This window comes from Buteo buteo, chromosome 17, assembly GCF_964188355.1.
Source record: "Buteo buteo chromosome 17, bButBut1.hap1.1, whole genome shotgun sequence".
Lineage (NCBI taxonomy): Eukaryota > Metazoa > Chordata > Aves > Accipitriformes > Accipitridae > Buteo > Buteo buteo.
The window spans coordinates 19705077-19723312 of record NC_134187.1 but is presented as its reverse complement, the minus strand read 5'-3'; the positions used below and the strand labels follow the sequence as shown (position 1 = coordinate 19723312).

General features: G+C 36.7%; 1 protein-coding gene across 2 annotated transcripts in view; it reads left to right on the top strand.

The window, feature by feature from the left end:
* The window catches only part of TRAPPC12 (trafficking protein particle complex subunit 12), a 56096-nt gene that overhangs the window by 23423 nt on the left and 14437 nt on the right, over nt 1–18236 (top strand). The window contains exons 6-8 of one of the 2 annotated variants that reach the window (XM_075049208.1): nt 5004–5116; nt 12205–12277; nt 16058–16131. In XM_075049208.1, the coding sequence (XP_074905309.1) occupies nt 5004–5116; nt 12205–12277; nt 16058–16131 (260 nt within the window). The remainder of the gene's footprint in view (nt 1–5003; nt 5117–12204; nt 12278–16057; nt 16132–18236) is intronic. The other variant, XM_075049209.1, reaches the window with a different exon arrangement.

Here is an 18236-nt window from a genome sequence, read left to right as displayed (position 1 = left end):
TAAATTCAGTAGAGTGAAATATAACAGAGGACATGGGTTTGATTCCCAATAGTTTTGCAAAAGGCAGCACATGCCAGAATCCAGTGTTTATATAAAAATCTCTTATCCCTACTGGGATATCACAGGAGTATATATGCCCACCTGTATAGGAACCTATATATAATATAATAATAATATATGTAATAGGTATAGGAACCTATTATAAAAAAATGTGTTAGTCTGTGTGCCTTAACTATGTGGCCTAACAGTAAGCAAGTAGGTGAAATGTTTCAGACAGTATGATGTCATTCTTAATCTAACAAGCACATGTATTTCTGTTACAGCTTAGTGTTAATGTAGTCAGTCTTACTTTCTTGTTTGTTTTTCCCCATTGTAACTGTGTTTATTGAGGCAAGTATAGGGGTTTTTTCCCCTGCTCTTAATCTGCTTTTTTAATTAAATTTTATACTCTGAATTCTACAACCTGCCTTTCAGACCTTCATAACACTATTATTATTGATCTACTAGAGTCATCAGCAAATGTCATTTACCTCTTCTCAATTGTTTTCTTTTTAACCTAGACAATGTAAAATGAAAATTACAGTGTTTTCTAAAATCTCAGACCTGCCTTTTTTAGGTGTTATCTCTTTTTCATTTGTGACCATCTTCATATTAAACTGTTAAGGAATACTTATCAGAAGCCTAAACTTCTGTGTCTTTCAAGACAGAGTGGAAGCTGTATTTTTGTAGATTTGTGTGCAGTTTCTTTTTCTGTCCTATATTTTTTAACAATAGGAATGGGCTCCTCCACAGTGTTGTTCTTTCAGCAGAAAAAGGCTGAATGATGAGCCTTTGATCAACATGATATGGTGACGTCACAGAGCAACAAATTGATGTCCTGTTGTGTAGACCAAAATTCTTAGTGAGCTCAGAGTTAACTGTTCCCAGTCAGCACTTCCTGTGATTCTCTTTATTTTTTGCTTTTTACCTTTTTATCAGTGAACTGATGTGGCTTTAATGAAGATTCACAAGAGTCCTATTACGGTTTGCCTTTACCTTTTTCATCTGCCATTCACTCCATGAAGCTCTGCTGGGCTGCATTTCAAACCCATTATGCTCACAATGTTCTCTTCCACTATGGTATGCACACAGGTCACCTTACGGAGTCCTGTGAGAGCAAAGGTTCATACCCATCCACCTTGTGAAAAGATTTTTAGTAACTTTCTGTTGCTTCTGTCAGGCTCTTTCTTGACATTTTTGTTTCAGACAAGTTCAAAGATGATTGTTCCATTTTCTTAGATTGAGAAAATTATAGATTCAGATTTTGGATAGAGAACTCAGGAGGGACGGGGAGTGTGTCAGTTTTTACACAACTGTTAACCAGGAGTTACAGAATTATTTTGGTGAACGGATCTCTTCACATGCATTTTCTATTACTGCCGTGTATTTCTTCCTGAGAAGTCTATATAAATTGTATTAGCACTTTATATAAGTAGCACTCATTGAAAGCTATACCAAATCTAAAGTAAATTTATGGTCTTTTTTTTTTTAAACAGAAAATCAGTTTATTAATGTAGGAACTGAATTAGATATATTATCCATAGCTCATATCATTTAACTAAAAACAAGCTTACTTGGAAACAGGAACATATCTGGGAAAATGTACTTAACCAAAATTCTCAAGAGTTTCTTTTTTATAAACAGAGTATGTTTGGATGAGTGGCTTGGATAAGTGCTGCCGTTTTTTTTATGAGCGATTTGCTCATCTGATTTGACTTGAAGTTACAAAATACAGTTTACATGGAGTGGTAAGTCAGCCTTACTAGTGGTAGAAGCTCGTTTCTTTTCTCTTCTGTTTTCCCCAATTACCGTACGTGTGTGAGAGCATACATACAGTTTTGTGCTTTCTTCCAAAAAAAAAAAAAAAATCTTCTGCTATTCAGAAGGATTACAAGGAAACTGAGGAAGAGGGCAGAAACAGTTGGTGTTTCTGAGATTTTAAATAACGTTAGCAGCCTGTTTCATAAGCAGTAACAGAAATTCACTTAATGGATTTGCAGTAAAATTTCTTGCAGGATACTAGTTATGTCATGAGTTTAAAAAGAAAGAAGAAACAGATACTAGAGTTGTAGATCCTCCTCTGTGAAATAGTAATATGAATTCTGGTTTGAAAAGTCATTAGACCGACTACCCTTACACCGTGGGTCAGCTTCCTTCTGGTTTTGTTTGAGATCTGTCATCACACTTGACCTACCTACTGAGGATCACACTGGAATGCTTTTTGGTCACATGCTATGAAGGAAACACTAAGTGGTTGAGAAATAATACATTAATAAAGTACATTTCGAAGTAATATAGTTCTGAATGCCTATTACAACTGAGGTCTTAGTTGTGATAGGAAATAAATCAGATTCTTATGGAGTCTTAAGTTGGCCTGGAGTCGCATTCATCATTCTGACATGCACTGACACCACTTCTGATGATGTAGATTGGTACTGGGTTATTCCTTCCCCTTGCATGGACCATAATAGTGTGGCTTCATTCAGCAATATATTAGATCAATACTTTACAAAATATGCAATCTCAAAAAGTGTTCTGCAAAACATTATATAAATTTTATAAAAATGGATAATGTGAGGCATTTCATCTGCACTCCATTAAATACCCGTCTATCTGTACTTTGAGCTGTTCTGTTACCAATTCAGATTTTCTGTATGAGTATTTATTGAGTTGACCTTTTGCTGCATTTTACAAGAGAATGTAATGATACAAACTTGTTCAGAGTTGAAGATGCTAGAACACAGTCATTAACCAAAAATGCTGCTAAAACTTTAGATCCCTTTTGTTTTATACCTCAGATTTTCCAAAGCTTTACTGATGAACAAAACTTTTCCTTTTTTTTACCTTTGCTCAGAAATCCTGTTGAGTGCAGCAATAGGTGCATCGTTCATGTATTAGCAGTAAATTAAGACTACTTTCTCCAAAATAACAGTTCCAAACTAGCTGGTATTAGGAACTGCTTTTTTTGGCAGGATTACAGTGGGATGGTGGAGTTAGAACTTGGTCACGCAAGGGCTGGTAGAGGTGGAACCTGCCACAGGTCACGTTTGCTTCCATAGGTTTGCAGTGCAGGTTATTAAGTTCACAACATGTCTACAAAGCAATTTTTCTGTGGTGTTCTGGTATGGAATTTATTCTTAAATTATTTTTGCCTTCCTTTTCATTGTTGTACACCCCACACACTCTGACTGTGTATCTTCACTTGTATCATGCTAGGTACTAGTCAGGATACATACATAAAATATTTCACATCTTTTGTTACCAGTTGAATAACCTTTTACACTCCTCTTAATAGAATTTCCAGGGCAGTTTTGTTTTCTTAAAATTTCTGTTCCACATACGATGATGCATGAAACTCCTGTGTATATCTGTTAGAGGAATACAGCAGTCACAGAAGCCATGGGGAGTAGTTAGCACTGGCAAAAGAGAATTTGTGTAGATGTAAGTGGCTTACTCTGAAGGTCATAATTAGTGAGTTTTGTGATTAAAATTTTGTCAACCTTTAAAAAAATGTCTGGAGGCAGCGTCTCATTGTATACAGCATTTACCTCTTTGACATACAAACCTGTTAAGAACTGGTGCAAATATCTATCTAAAAAGCTCCCAAGTCCTATTTTTGAGAAAAGATGAGGCAAGAGGTGACTTGGGAGGGAAATCCCCTTAGAGTATGTGTAAAGTAAGCAAATTTATTATATTAAAATATTAGAACTGTAGCACGGTATTTTGCAAGCCCTATTTCCCCATTATGCTAGCTCTGATTTGGTTTTAATAGTAGCATTTGGTTTATGTTCAGTATTATTGTGTGTGTATCAGGATATGCAGTTATCTGAAAGCAAGATGTTGCACATACTAGGATTCCCTAAAACTCCTGAAACTGCCCTTGAAGTCAGCCAGAATGCTCATAAACTTAGAGGATTGGGTCTTTGGTAAATATTATAGTAATAAAGGTAAAAGTAAATTAATGTGAAAAGGAAGAAATTTATTTTACTCCCCAAATATTGCTTAAAATTCTTTCCCTATTTTTTTATGTTTTCAATAACCCAGAAAATACTCAAAATATACACCATCTTTATGAAGAGTCAGTCTCAAAGTATAGAGTCATTTAGTAACTCTTTATGGAAGAGCTAACATTAGTGAAGTAAAACTCAGACTAAAAGTCATCTTTAGAGCAATGGAATGGTCTCTGCTCAGCATAATGGACTCAGACCTTTACACAAACCTATGGATATTAATAGAAAAAAGAAAATATTTTGTAATATATTTTAATTTACCAGAGGACTTGATATATTTTTAGATCTAATGTGTCTATTATAGTATTATTATTTTTGTTCTTCATTATACCATTTTTATTTTTTATTTCTTTTGACTCATGTTGGTTTTCTGTCCTTTTGGGTTTAGGTTTGGGGTTTTTTTTGTAATATAGGGGCCCTTCATATCATCTTTATTTGGAAAAGGATTACATAGAAGTGGTTTTGCGTGCCCTGATCACATAACTTTTTCACAAGCATGCTTTTAAGGCCAATAATTTAATCTTCTTTCTTCTGCATTGATTGCAAAATATGCATAATTATTAAATGTTAGGAGTAATGCTCTAGCTGCAACTTGAGTAAACTTCCTTTTTTTTAATCCTTCATTTTAATTAGTTTATAAAAATCTTTAATGAAACATTGTACTTCCATGCACAACTTGTTCTTGAAAATTTGAATTAGATGCACCTTTTTCTTGCCTTCTTGATTATGGTTATGTAAGTGTTTGCCTATTTAAGACATTTTACAATACATCACATGTTATAGCTGAGAAAAAGTTTGCTGTTTTCTCATCTTTCATATCTTTCATCAGGAGAAGAAAAAGATATGAAGGTAAAATGGACCTTGTGTCGTATATACTAGTGAGAAATACCTTGTGTAATGTAGGCAAATCACAACATTATAGCAAATGCATTTAATAAAATTAATTGTTTCTAGGTTCCATGGTTCCTTTCTCCATGCGAATTTTACATGCCGAACTTCCTCAGTACCTAGGTAATCCTCAGGAATCACTTGACAGACTGCATAGTATGAAGATAATCTGCACCAAGGTAACAGCTTCTCTATGCACTAACATTTCTTAATGTTTGAGAAATACATTTTATTGTCCTTATTGTCACAGAAACACTAGGCCAACAGCGATATGTTTTGAAAGTCAGTTTTCTTTAATGATATCAAAATGCAACAGTCAAATTGAACAGGAATGTTATGTGGTATTGAGATATAACAGCCGGATTGAACAGGAATATTGGGTTGTAAACACTGTGACAAACAAACTTATTTACAGGTTCAAGATGTCAGTTGGGAACTATCACTACATGAACTGTAACCAAACTTAAGCTTACAATGATGACTCAAAATGTGCATATCACTCACTGATAAGGCAAGGCACTCAATCCCAGGAAGTTTCCTTAGATAGTGTCCTGATCTAAGGGGAGAGTCTCCGACTGCAGAATCGAGGAAGACTGGCTCAAAGGGGTCTTCTGTCAGGCTCCATTTATACCCTGAGTTGGATCGGGGCTCGTGGTCATATGTGGTTGGGGGTCTAGAAGCTTCCCTTAACTGAGGTGTTTTGTTGGATGAGGTGTTCCTGGTGTGGTCAGGTAGCTGGGGTACGTCACTTGGGGCAGTGTGTGTACATGACTCTACTCACCACACAGCCGGGCAGCTGGACCCCCAAACCATGGCTTCTAGTTTAACTTTCTTTGCAGTGGTCCAGAAGTTTCCGTCTTTATCGGGGCAGGTGTACCTGCCACACTTACAAAGAACATTAAGTTTCAATGATGACTTTTTTTACTCCATCTTGATAGAAGTAAGGAACTCACTAATAGAAGTAATTCAATGCCTCTTCCATTTTAGGATATATCCTCCTCTCCTCTGTGGTAGCTCTGACTAAAACGAGTAGAACAGTGGACAACATAGTTCACTTGCTTTCATGCTTTTGCCAGACAAGACATGGAGGACAGTAAGCAGATGTGTTTAAGGGCAAGTAGGAGAGCTTTCTTCCCTCAGTTGTGTCCAGCTAGCTCAAAACACAGTTGTTAATAATCTTGATCCTTCAAAAATAGTCTTGATCCTTCAGAAATAGTCTGAATAGCTGGTTTTAGAAACAACAGTCATTTGGGAATATAAATACAACCTGCTGAGTTTGTTTGGGGGTTTTTGTTTTTTTCTATCGAGTGCTATGATACAAAATTATGGCTGAAATTATAACATGGGATTTGTTGGTGCTGAAACTGGAGTGATGGTGTTGTGAGCACTTGCCTTATCCACTAAACCGAACACTATGACTGTTAAGCATTCCTCGTTAGGTGTTTTTTACAGAAATCTTTCCCAAGTAGTCTAATGCAACAGTGACTATGAATGTTACAATGTCGTAAACTCTAGACTAAATGCAGCATTATTGTCTTATCTGTGACACTTGAAAGTTCAAAACTGTATATAAGACAAATACGTGTGATTAATTTGTATTTTCAGTATTTCTTGCAAGTTTCCTTTATTTACTCCTGAAAATCACTTGGATAACAGAAGTGAAGGGATTTGATAATTGCCAATTGTATAGCTATAATGGCCTTAGGAATATAAAATCAACTTGTTTATAGCACAGTAGTGACTAGGATAACCAAATGTTTACAGTAAAAAAAAAAAAAAACAGTTCTTTGTATTATGAGGGAAAAAGATGAAGGGTTTAGGTAATAAGTGATGAATGTGGTATTTGTTATAGAGTTGGAAAGAATTGATTTGGAAACAGTTGAGAGATCTATCTAATTTGGCCAAGAACTGCTACTTTTTAACACTTCACGAATGCTGTTACCTGTTCATGACCATCTCATCTAATAATATCACTGGCAGGCTGTTCTCTCCAGCCTTTTCCTTCATAAACAGTCCTCCTCAATTTGAAGTGATTTTTTTTTTCTAGGAAATGCCTTACTCCTCTGTTGCAGGATTTCACAGTACTTCTACTGGCATTTGCCTACCCTGGTCTGCAGCAGATCAGCTGTTTCATATCTTGTTTTTATGCAATCTTGTATTAAGTGCTGCATTATCTCCCCTCAGTCATGAAGGTGCCACTATATTACAAAAACTTAACTTATTTCTAAGTTCCTTTATCTTATAACTGAGAGAGGGAAAATGGTATGAATGTGAATGAGGAACTGACTGCTGAGCAGGGTGTTCATCAGCTATCTGGCTAACTGTTGAAATGGCCATATCTCAGTTACAGTGTGATCAGCCATGATTCTCCACAGCTTAAAGATTATCGGTCAATAGAGGAATAAAAGAAAAGGAAATTAACTCCCCCTGCTTCTTTAAAAGACCTGTAAGTCATCTACAACCTTGAGGTGGCTCTGCCTGCACTCTTCTCCTTGAAGTGCATATCCTTAGAGCATACCCAGTGTGTACCAAGGAAGCTTTTAAACTATAAAACAAGATTTTGTTTGAACATGAACTAGGCTGATTATTTGTTTAAATAAGGGAAATTGGATGTGTTGAAGAAGATGAAATAGAAATAAAGAAGATTTCAAATTAATATATACATATTTCCCTGCCCGCTAAGTTCTTGAAGAACAGGTCTTTTTACTCATCGTCTTACTCCATCAACTGCTAGTGGCCTAGGTCACTACAAGTTCTGTGTGATCCCTTGTGCCCTTGAGGAAAGCTTCTTTGAGGCTGGCTGTACGTCTTCCACTAGCTCTTCTGAGGAGTCCCCTGTTCTCTGCACTTGCTGTTGGTTCACAGGTTGCCATCTCTTTCTCTCTGCCTTCCTCTGTCCAAGTTTGTAAAGTTTCTCCTGGATTAGTGTATGTTCAATTGTGGTCAGAAAGAGGATCTCGCTTTGCTTCTGACAGCTTCCACTAGAGGCAGGATACAGTAGTCAGGAAAAGCCATTGTCTGTGCTGATGGATGGTCCTTTTTAAAGTATAATACACAGAAAACTACAAACGAGCAAATAAAATATACCATGCTTCTCAAGGGAATATTTCTGATCACTTATTCTAGACACCTCATTGCAGATTACTTCATTTGTTTGCATTCAATTAAATACCTTGTCTTTTGGAGCAATTCAAAGACAACTGTAGAAACAAGAGTGTGAAAAAGGACAGCTTGTAAAGATAAATATGTTTTTAAAGACATAATTTAACCATTTGAAGTCAGGGTTGGCTGACAAAACACATTGCTTAGATATATATTTTGAATTTTGTATAGAATGCTATTGGTCTAATAATCTCGATCTCACCTTGAATGTTCAAAAATAAAGTTCATAATACTTATGAAAACGCATGGCATAACCAAGAAAATAACATAAAGGACGTACACTCATTAGTCTTAATATTTGTATGTGACACTTGAGAACCATTTGGGTTATAACAGAATTAATTGGGGAGCTTTCAACCAAAAGCTGCTAGTGTTTTATTTCCCTATTTTAAAAAGTGGAAAAATAATTTTTGGTCATCCGTATTTACAGAAGGGCGTACGAATAGTCATTATGTAAATGAGATGATCTTGGAGTCATAAAAGCTAGAAAAGAGAAAAGACCTATTAGCTCACCTAGTCTGTCTCTCTGCAATGCAAGGTTGTTTTCTAGTTTTTAATGAGCCAGCCTATGGAGCTGAGGTCACATCCCCTGGGAGGCTATTCCAGGCTAATGCTAATGCATTCTTATCATAAGAAAATTTGTATTTCTATTTTGTTTCTCTTCCTTAATGTAATTGTGGTTTTTTTCCTATCTGATCCTTCCTTTTAACCTGCTAAATTCCCTCTTGCTTTTTGTTGTACAGATTCTACAGACACTTGTCAACTTTGGATTAGCCATTTGACTTAAAGATCTAACCATATTTACTTTGTCACTATTTTGGTAACTCGGTGACTTCAGCCCTCATCTTTTTACATATTTCGGGTACCTGAAGCAAGATTGGAGGTTGAGTGCTAAAACATAATTTTCATTTTCCCTGTATAGGCAATAATGTTTTTACCTTTTCCAGTATTCCTGCAAATTTGTAATCAAGACCTGGTTGGATATTTTACATCTCTGTCTAAAGGTGCAACGTTTGGAAAATAAATAATCTGTAGTGCCAAATGCACATTACAGCTTGTGGGAGGAATCCAGTGAAATTGTTACTGTCTCTGTGTTATTGCTGGTCTTCCCAACATGAATTGCCTCAATGAGTTGTTGCTCTTATAAGTCTGCCTTGAAATAAATGGTCTCCAAACAGCCAAGCAGCAAGAGTAACAGTAGTAATTTAAATCACAAAAGGGTTTGTTCTTTTCAAGTATTTATTTAAAAACATAGGCGTGATCACTGTAGTGCTAATAATGCTGAGAACATGCTAATAAATGCTTACCTGGAGACCAAAATGTGAAAAGAACAAGTCAGGCTTAATCTAAACTCCTCCCTTGTTTGTGCCTAAGCTTCCTAGCTGATAGAGGGAGAGCTCCTGGAAATGCACACATCTAATAGTTCATCATATATTACTTTTTAACCCTAATCCTTCAAGTGGCAGAGCTGTGCTGGGCTCTTCTACCAGGTGGGTGGAGCAGTGGCAAGTGGGTTGACAGTCTTGCTTCCTAAAAAAGCCTCTGCAAGTGTTACCTCTGCAAAACTTTTCAAAAATACTTTGTGCCATTCCTCCATCTGCCACTCCCTCTGTAGTTCCACCACTCTCCTTCACGAAGTTATGTTCCTCCCTGGCCCTTCCATACACACGCTTTATATCTCCTAGTCTTCTGGTTTACTTCCAAATTGATGAACTTTTCAGTCTCTTAGCTATTGATTGGTTCCTGCCTCGGTTATTAAGGTCACATAAGTATTTAGTTTCTCATATATTACTTCAGTCTAGGGGTATTTGTCTTGATAAAGCATAGGTCGTGTGTAAAACTGATGTTTAAATTACGTGGTAGTAGTGTTCAATCATATTTCTCTTTATAATAGAAACAAGGGTGTTTAGAACTATCCCGTGTGATACTGCTAGAATAAACAGTTTACATCTGTAGAAAAGTGGGATGAGGGCATTTGCTAAAATTGTTTCGTGTCAACTAACCCAGATAGCTTACACTGAGGAACTACCTGAATCATTAATGTTGTTATTAAACAATTCTTGAAAAACTGAGGAAATGCCCAAATACTGAAAAACTGCAGATGATGTTCCTATACTTTAAGAAGGGCAAAAGGAGATAAACCTAGGGAATAAAACAATTAGCCTCAAATCAGCACTGAGTTCTGGTTTAATTACGTTGAGCTTGAGGTGACGGCTAGATATCCCCAAGTAATGTCACAGAATGGTTAATGTAATACTCTAATTGTATGCTAATATCTAATTCTTTCTTTTTTTATGATGTTAGTGAGCACATTTTCAGAGAAACCCATTGTCTTTTTAAACAAGACAGCATGTCTCATTGATGAAGCCACCTTGTTACATTTAGACCATTTCAAGAGTAAGAACTTTGAGCCTTATTGAAAATGAGAAGTGATCACTAGATGTTTTCCAGGGGAAGAGAAAGATCATGGTTTTTAGACTAGATAGAAAATAGATGATAAGGTGGTTTTGGGTTGTGGGAGAGAAGAATGTATGTTTTTTCTCTGACAAGGTGCCTCATTATACACTAGGCATTTAACACTGAAATGTGGTGCTTTGGTTTCCAAGTGATTTCTAAGTGGCTATGCTGCTTTTGAAGGTGGGACTGAGATTCAGTCTTGCAGGCATGCCAATGTGATCTCATAAATTGCCACCAATCAACTAAGCTGTAGTATCTACTGGTGAATGCTTATAGCCTCTCAAAATCTGAGGTAAGGCAACTTAGCCTAGCCCTCTGTGAATGGGGTTTACACTAAAAGATACTGCCTTATATTTGTCATGGGCTAACAATTCTTATTGGGAAAATCACCCTGGCTCAGCTAGCATGTGGTAATTGCTGTCATTTCATTGTATGTCTCTCCTTGGTCTTAAGTTCCTTGTAGCTAAATTTATGGCACCTAACTTCAAGCTTTCACTCTAGTGTGTGCAAAGAGCTTGGTATCTCATAGGGCAACTCCTTCCACCTGAAGATGTCTAAAATAGGTGGCATGAACTGGCTTCTTGGAGGTACTGGTTGCTGTTCATTGGCTGTAGAAGGCACCAACACACTGTCTGAGGCCAGATGATTTCTACCTGTCTTTGCTTTGGAGGATTTCCTGGGTTGTTTTTAAGTGTTTGCTTACAAAGCACTGAGCACAATTGGAATGCTTTGCTGGTGTAGGAAAAACCAATTACTTCTTATACTGACAGCAGCTGAGAGCTCTGTGTTCAGAACTCTGTGTTCTGCACTCAGTCCCCGGAAGAGGCAGTGCCTTATATTTCCCTAACCGGCTAACCACAGCGGCTGATTAAAGAGCAAGTGCCCTTAATGGTTTTTTGAAGGAAATCTCAAGCATTGTTCTACAACCACAGTTATAAATCTGTAACAGAAAAAATGGGGTGATCTGTGGGAATCAGAAAACAAATTTGGAGAAACTGTAATGGGATTAGAAAAAGGAAAGTTGACTTGCATTTCAGATGGAACCTTGCATACCTATTTTAAAAGTGCTTAAGACAGAAGCTTCATTAAGTATACGTTTTCATTCTTCCAATAAAACAACAAATGTTCCATTCACTCAACAATTTAGATGATTTAAAAATCTATAATAAATAAAAAGAAGCAATAAAACCCAAACTTGGGGAAGGAAATTGCAGCAAGAACTAAGAGGAGTACTTCATTAAGGACAAAAGGATGAAACCAGAGCCTATACTTAGGGTAGAGGAGTCAAAAGGTAGTAGCTTTCTATGAAAAAACAGTTTGACTTTCTATGTGGTCATTAACATTCATTCTCTGGTGAAGCATATTTCATGTTTTGCTTAACAAAATGTGTATGTCCCTAGAGTGTGCTGACACTTAATGTTCTGTAAGTATCATAAACCTGAACTCTAACATTCTTCTACCATACAATGGCTTTCTTACTTTGTGCAATTGATGTAGCTATGGTAATAATCAGTAATTTTGAACTGTACCTAGGTGAAGCATTCCTGCCTGAATTGGTTTACATATAGACTGTCAATTGTAGGTAATTTGCATTAAATATATAGTGCTGTTAAAACTCATGTTGGTTACTTTAAAAAATTTACTACAGATATTAGAAAATTTGGAACAAGGCTTAGCTGAAGATGGAAGTATGACTAGCATTACACAGGAGAACAGACAAGGTAGGTATTCTTTAAACATTTTTTTCACAGACAGTGTGTTTTTATCGCTTGCCTAAGTATGCCAGAAGTTTTCACAAGACTGCCCCAGAGTTGTTAAAACAGTATTTTTGTAATCTCATAGCCTACTCAGCCTCTGAAATTATACACCTTGTACTTTTATTTGCTGGAATTAATTTCACAGTTTTGCCCTTGATCAAACTGATGCACTAAATCAATTTTTTTCATACTTAGAAGAAACAAAGAACATGACTACTATCTTTTAGTGATGAATATTTAAGTGTATTGCTGTCGCAGGTAGATGGGTGTTTCATCTTAAGCCTTGGCTGACTAGCTCCTCTCAGTCCTCATGTCTGAAATCCACTAATTTTTTTTACATTGAACTGCCATCATACTGGGGCTACGGGGCTACACTGGCCTAGGATGCTTCTGCATAGATGGCTGAGTCTCACTGTAGCTACATGGTTCTTAGACTCCTGAAATACCTAATTCACTTTTTAGAATAAGATTTAGATTATATTAATCTACACTGTCATTTTCATGATTTTATATGCAATTACTTTTTTTCCTGTTACTTCTTAGTTGCTTAACTTTAGTAGTATAGGATACATTACTGCATAAAGAAGGGTCATCAGAACAAATTAGTTGTCCAAGCATTTTTTTTTTTAATGGAATTTATACTAATGAGGTCATTTGAGTACACTTAAGAATTGGACAAGAGGTGACATGTTGTTATGGATTGTATGGACCACTCATGGTGCCTAGCAAGTTACAAACATCATACCAAGAAAACAAAAACCTTTCAGCTTCAGTTAACAGCTAATCTTACCAACTTCTTTCTAGGAAAACATTCACCTAGAGCTTGTGGGAAGTACAAGTCTGCCTCTTGTAGGAAGAGGCTGAGTAGAGTTGTTAGCAGAGTTAAAAAATTATTATAAACAATTCCCTAAAACAGTGTTTATAAAGGGTGCAGACCTGTTTGAACTCTTCTACCTGGTCTTCAAATTGGCTGGATGTAAAGCAGCTTTAATGTCTTATTGTACTTTACTTAATACACCATCTAGGTATGTCCTGAAAAAGTGAATGCGCATGTGAGCTGAAACGAGGACAGAGCAGCATATATCATAAAGGCATTTTCAAATACAGTCAAATGAATACCTTTACTACTCTTCTCAAAAGGGTTAGGAGAAAGAGAAATAATCTGATATTGAAGATTTATCCACAGCACTCCAGGAGTTTCTGTTCATCTCTCTTTGTATCTACTATTCTTCTTGCATCTCTTCTCCTACTCACTTTTTCCCTGCTATCAACCCCTTTCTACCATCATTTTTTGTCCTTATTATCCCCACATTCCTTTCTTTTTTACCCCTTTAAAACCAAGACACTGATCCCCCTTTAAGGTACAAGGACTTCTTCCTAGCTGTGTCATAATCCTGTGTCCTGCAGTCTGCCTCACTTGTGAGTTTCTGGCTCCTTGCTTTTCCTCTCTGCTGCTGCTTTAGAGCTGAGATGAGCTCAGGAGGAGGCATAGTTAGAAAAGCAGCAGCTAGTACTTACCAAGGGACAAGGCTGCTGAAAATTTGGAGAGATCTTCATGTGTCTACTGTGCTGCTGCCTGTAGGTTTAAGACTGCCAAAAAGCCCATGGGACCTTTGCAGAGACTGTTGACTGCTATTTTCTGTGGAGGTCAGCCAGGTCTGCTCCCTGTCTGCTTCTTTGCTGCATTTGGAGCTCTAGGAGGCTGATAATGTTTTTTTTTCATGTGAGACTAGCTGAAGCAAACCTTGTTAACTTTATGTGAAGACAGCCTTAATTCATTATGGGGATTATGCTTAGCATGTAATTTCCTTATTGCTGGTGTAAGAAGGTGCCACACTGTTGGAGTTATCATGTACATCTCCTCTAGTCTGGAACAGAGCACCTCATTTGCCAGTTTTTCAACAGGCAGGGAGATAAAGCATTGCACTGCTTGCCTGGTAACACATTCTGTAAGATGCCAATTTTGCAACTTCTCAGTGCACAGAGCTGCTTTTGAAATGAATGGCAGTGTGGAGTATGGAGTCCTTGATAAGTAACAAAGAAAAACAAATGCGTAGGGTGGAAGCATGGGTGCATGGACCTGCAGAGTGGGTTTCAGGCATTTCAGTAACATTCAATAATCAGCTGTTGGCTTTTTGATTTTGTTTACTGCTTTGCAGGTTTTCTTTAACCTCTTTCTGCCAGTGCTAAGAAGCTTCATCGCACAGGGCTATGCAGTTTCCAGATCAGGTGCCTGTTCAGTTTATAGCACAGACTGAAGACATCTGGTCTGTCTGCTTTGCAGTCCTTTTTGAGAACTGTATCTGGTGCTATTGGATTGTTAACAGGAAACCTAGATGTCTCCACTGCAGGAATCAACATCTAATTTTTTGTCACCTAAGTCCTAAAAAGCTGAATGTGGTTACCAAACTGAGGACATGTGAAAAGGAGAGATTAACATAAGTGAAGTAATACAGGAGAGTTATTTAATTATGTCCAGGTTTTACAGACACCCACAAGGAAAGAAAAATAGTAATGTATCATAAAATATTTGCTCATGGTTAACATCATCCTCTCCATTAATCGCAGTAGGGATGTGTGATCAAGGGGGAATTTTCTAAAACAAAAGCTAGGAGTAATGAATGATTTTAAGGTACGGTGGATGAAATATTGAATTCAGTCTTGGGCCCCACATTATACCTCTCTTTTGAAAAAGATAATTTGGGAATATTCATGGATTGGATTTTTTTTGTTGTTTTGATGTTGGAGAGGATTGAAGAAGTTTTTTATTTTTAGGAAGGGGAGTAGACATTTCACCAAGCTCTCTTCTTATTTGTAATGGCATTTATGTGTGCTGAAAGAATTATCTATGTGACCTGCCATGCTTTCATCAGAGACTACATTATTGATACAAATGAGTGGTCCCAGTTATCACAATCTCACTGAAATAGCCTCTTCTCCCTTTCCTCCCCCCTTCTTGAATCATTATCGTGACCTTGACAGCTGATTGACTGAGATACATTTCTTTTCCAAATGTGCTAAATTAATACTCCTAATGTTTATTTTTGAGGATTAGAGGAATATTTCTAGCATTGATCTATGGTAGTGTAACACAAGAGAAAATAAGGATCTATGTGAACCATTCTCTTACAACATCAGGAGTCAGTCTGCAAAGCAAGAGAGAGAAATCTGCTGCTGCAGCTTTTAATGCCTGCAAGCTCCAGGAGCATGGGGAAAGCAGACAGGCTTGGCAGATTTTTTCCAGCATATCTCTAAGCCAGAGGCAAGCACAAACAGTCCCAGACTCAGACAGTTCTCACCCTGCATGTTTTGGCTCTGAAATGACATTTTAGCTATGTTTGATTTTTGAATTTATCACATTTAATGCTGTAGATTACATGTTTTTAAACTGGCGCTCATTATCATTTGAATCTTTTTATGCACCTTTTGTTCTGATATTAGAAAATGCATGGCTTCTTTTGGTGTTTAATATTTGGCCTGAACTCAAAGCTGAGCGGCTGTCTGTTGCTCTGCATTGTTGTATTGTGTATGGTCCCCAGAGCCGCTTCAGCAATTCCCTCAGAGAGATGCAGAATTTTCTGTCTGATGGTGCAGCGTGGCTGAGAATTAAAAATTCTAGACTAAAACCCAGTGGTGTTAACGAGGGAGATCTTTCAAAATAGTAATTCATAGGACCAATAATTGATGGCAAGAAAGAACCTCTAATTTATTTGTGCAAATTCACAAGCTGCTCTTATTTTGCAGCCTCTGTTCAGCTGTGGAGGTCACGTCTGGGCCGGGTGATGTACTCCATGGCAAACTGTCTGCTAATGATGAAGGTATGTGGGTGGCAGCAACTGCAGAGGTACCGTATATTCCAGAATAGAATGTCAGCGAAAGAGCAGGAGAATTACTGGTGCATAGATGAGGGAAGACTACCTGACTGTACATGGAGGTTTTGCTTAGTGAAGAATTAATTAGACTTAATAATGTCTTATTTAATAGATAACCATTTGCAGTAATGTTCTTGGGAACATATCTATACTTATTTCTTCCCAAATCATCCTGGAGAACATGCAATAACAACAAAGAATTTGCATTTTTAAATTGAATTTTTCAAACACTTAACTAAATGCTGTAATTAAAAGCAATTATGTGCTTTGTCTTTTTCAAACTGTGCACTAGGAATGTTGCTCTGTTTGTGAGGATTAATAATACTGTAGCCTTGGTATATGATGAAGATCCAGAATATCTAAATAGATCCTCCCTTGTCAACCTATCTCAATTGTAAGATATCTTCTTTTAAGTTTAAATCCTCACTACTGCATAGGGGTGGAAGAGAAAGGAATAAAAGCAAAAGTAACAAGCTTCCACTGTCGGGTTTTTTTCCCTTTGATTCCTCCTTACTTTTTTAAGCAATCTTACTTCATTTGGTGCAACACTCTTAGTTTCTCCATGTATTCAGGAAGTAGAAATATAACAACTTCTGCCTTTCACCTCATGGTCAGGGAAATAGGCATACAGCCATTCTGAGCTTGCAACAAACTGCTGTTATCCTGAGCTTAACTGTACTTCACAAATCAATGAGTGGCAACAGCCTCGGAGCACAGCTGTCAGCAGTATAATCTTCAGAGGCGAAGATTTGCACTCCGTGCTCCCTGCTCTTTGATTGCCCAAGGTCATGACAAACCTGACCCTCTGATGTTTACTAAACTAATTCCCAAATGGTGCTCCTTTCTTAATATTACAATACCTCAAAAAGCATGCGTTTTTTTTAGGTAAGATCCAGTTATCCAAATACTGCTTTATATGAAATGGAATATCCTTTTCATGAGAATTAGGGAAAACAAAAATTTGTATTCATAATGATATTGCAAGCAGAACATTTCTGTCTTGAATAGAAATAATTGTCCATTAAACCATGAGGTGGTTTTAAGAATTAGTAAGCGTTTGTGTTTTGAAGTAGATACTTGACATAGGTTCAGTTTTCAAGGAACTATCTTTTTCAAAAAGCAAGTGGAGAAAAGCACAAGTTGCCATCCCAAATTAAGTAGAATATATGAATAAGAAAATGCTGGTAATACCTTTTTTTTCAAGAAGTTCATTTTACTTTTGACTGTGAATTGTTTTTTACACTTTCAGTGTTTTTCTTCTCGTGTACACACAAATTCATGTGCATGCATAGCTCTCACCTTTCTTCTGGTTTGGTCGTGTTAGTGCTATTGTCTTCTAGTAATAGAAATATATTTGTGAATACTGATTACCACCTTTTTGGAAATAGTACTTCAGAAGTACTGCAGCTCAGATACTTCTGAAGACCAATTGTATTTAGGGCCTATCTCATAGCTGTTAAGTTAGAAATTTACGGTTCCACAATAACTTCCAGATTACCCACAAATGCATGTTAGTGCATAATTACTTCCATCTGAAATTTGCATTTCAGTGCATTGGGTATGGAGTAGTTGTGAGTCTCTCATTTTTCAGAAATATTCCTGTATGGAGTAGTAGAGAGTTTTTAAGAAAGATTTTTTTTCAAACACAGTTATGTTGCAGTTAAAATCAGACTAGTACATGAAGCAAATATTTTCTGCTTATGTGACAGATCGTCTGTGAGAGAATTATATTGGTTATTTACAAATTTAATAATTTTTAAGACCATTGCAACATGCTGCAATGCTATACTCATCTTCTCCCCCTTCCAGAGTATTCAGTATGAAACTATTTCTTCAAGTCATTTTAAACACACTTTTGTTAATTCTCCCATGAACAATTATATTAATTGAACAGTTCCACATATTTATAATTTTTTGCTGTTGTGTAATACAATGTAAAAACTGCATTTGTTTTTATTCAAGTATTTCAAGTGTATGTAATTTAAAAAAAAAAACCACAACTGATTTCATTCTCCAAGTCAGTGCTATCTATTGCCATCTAGTGAATGTTT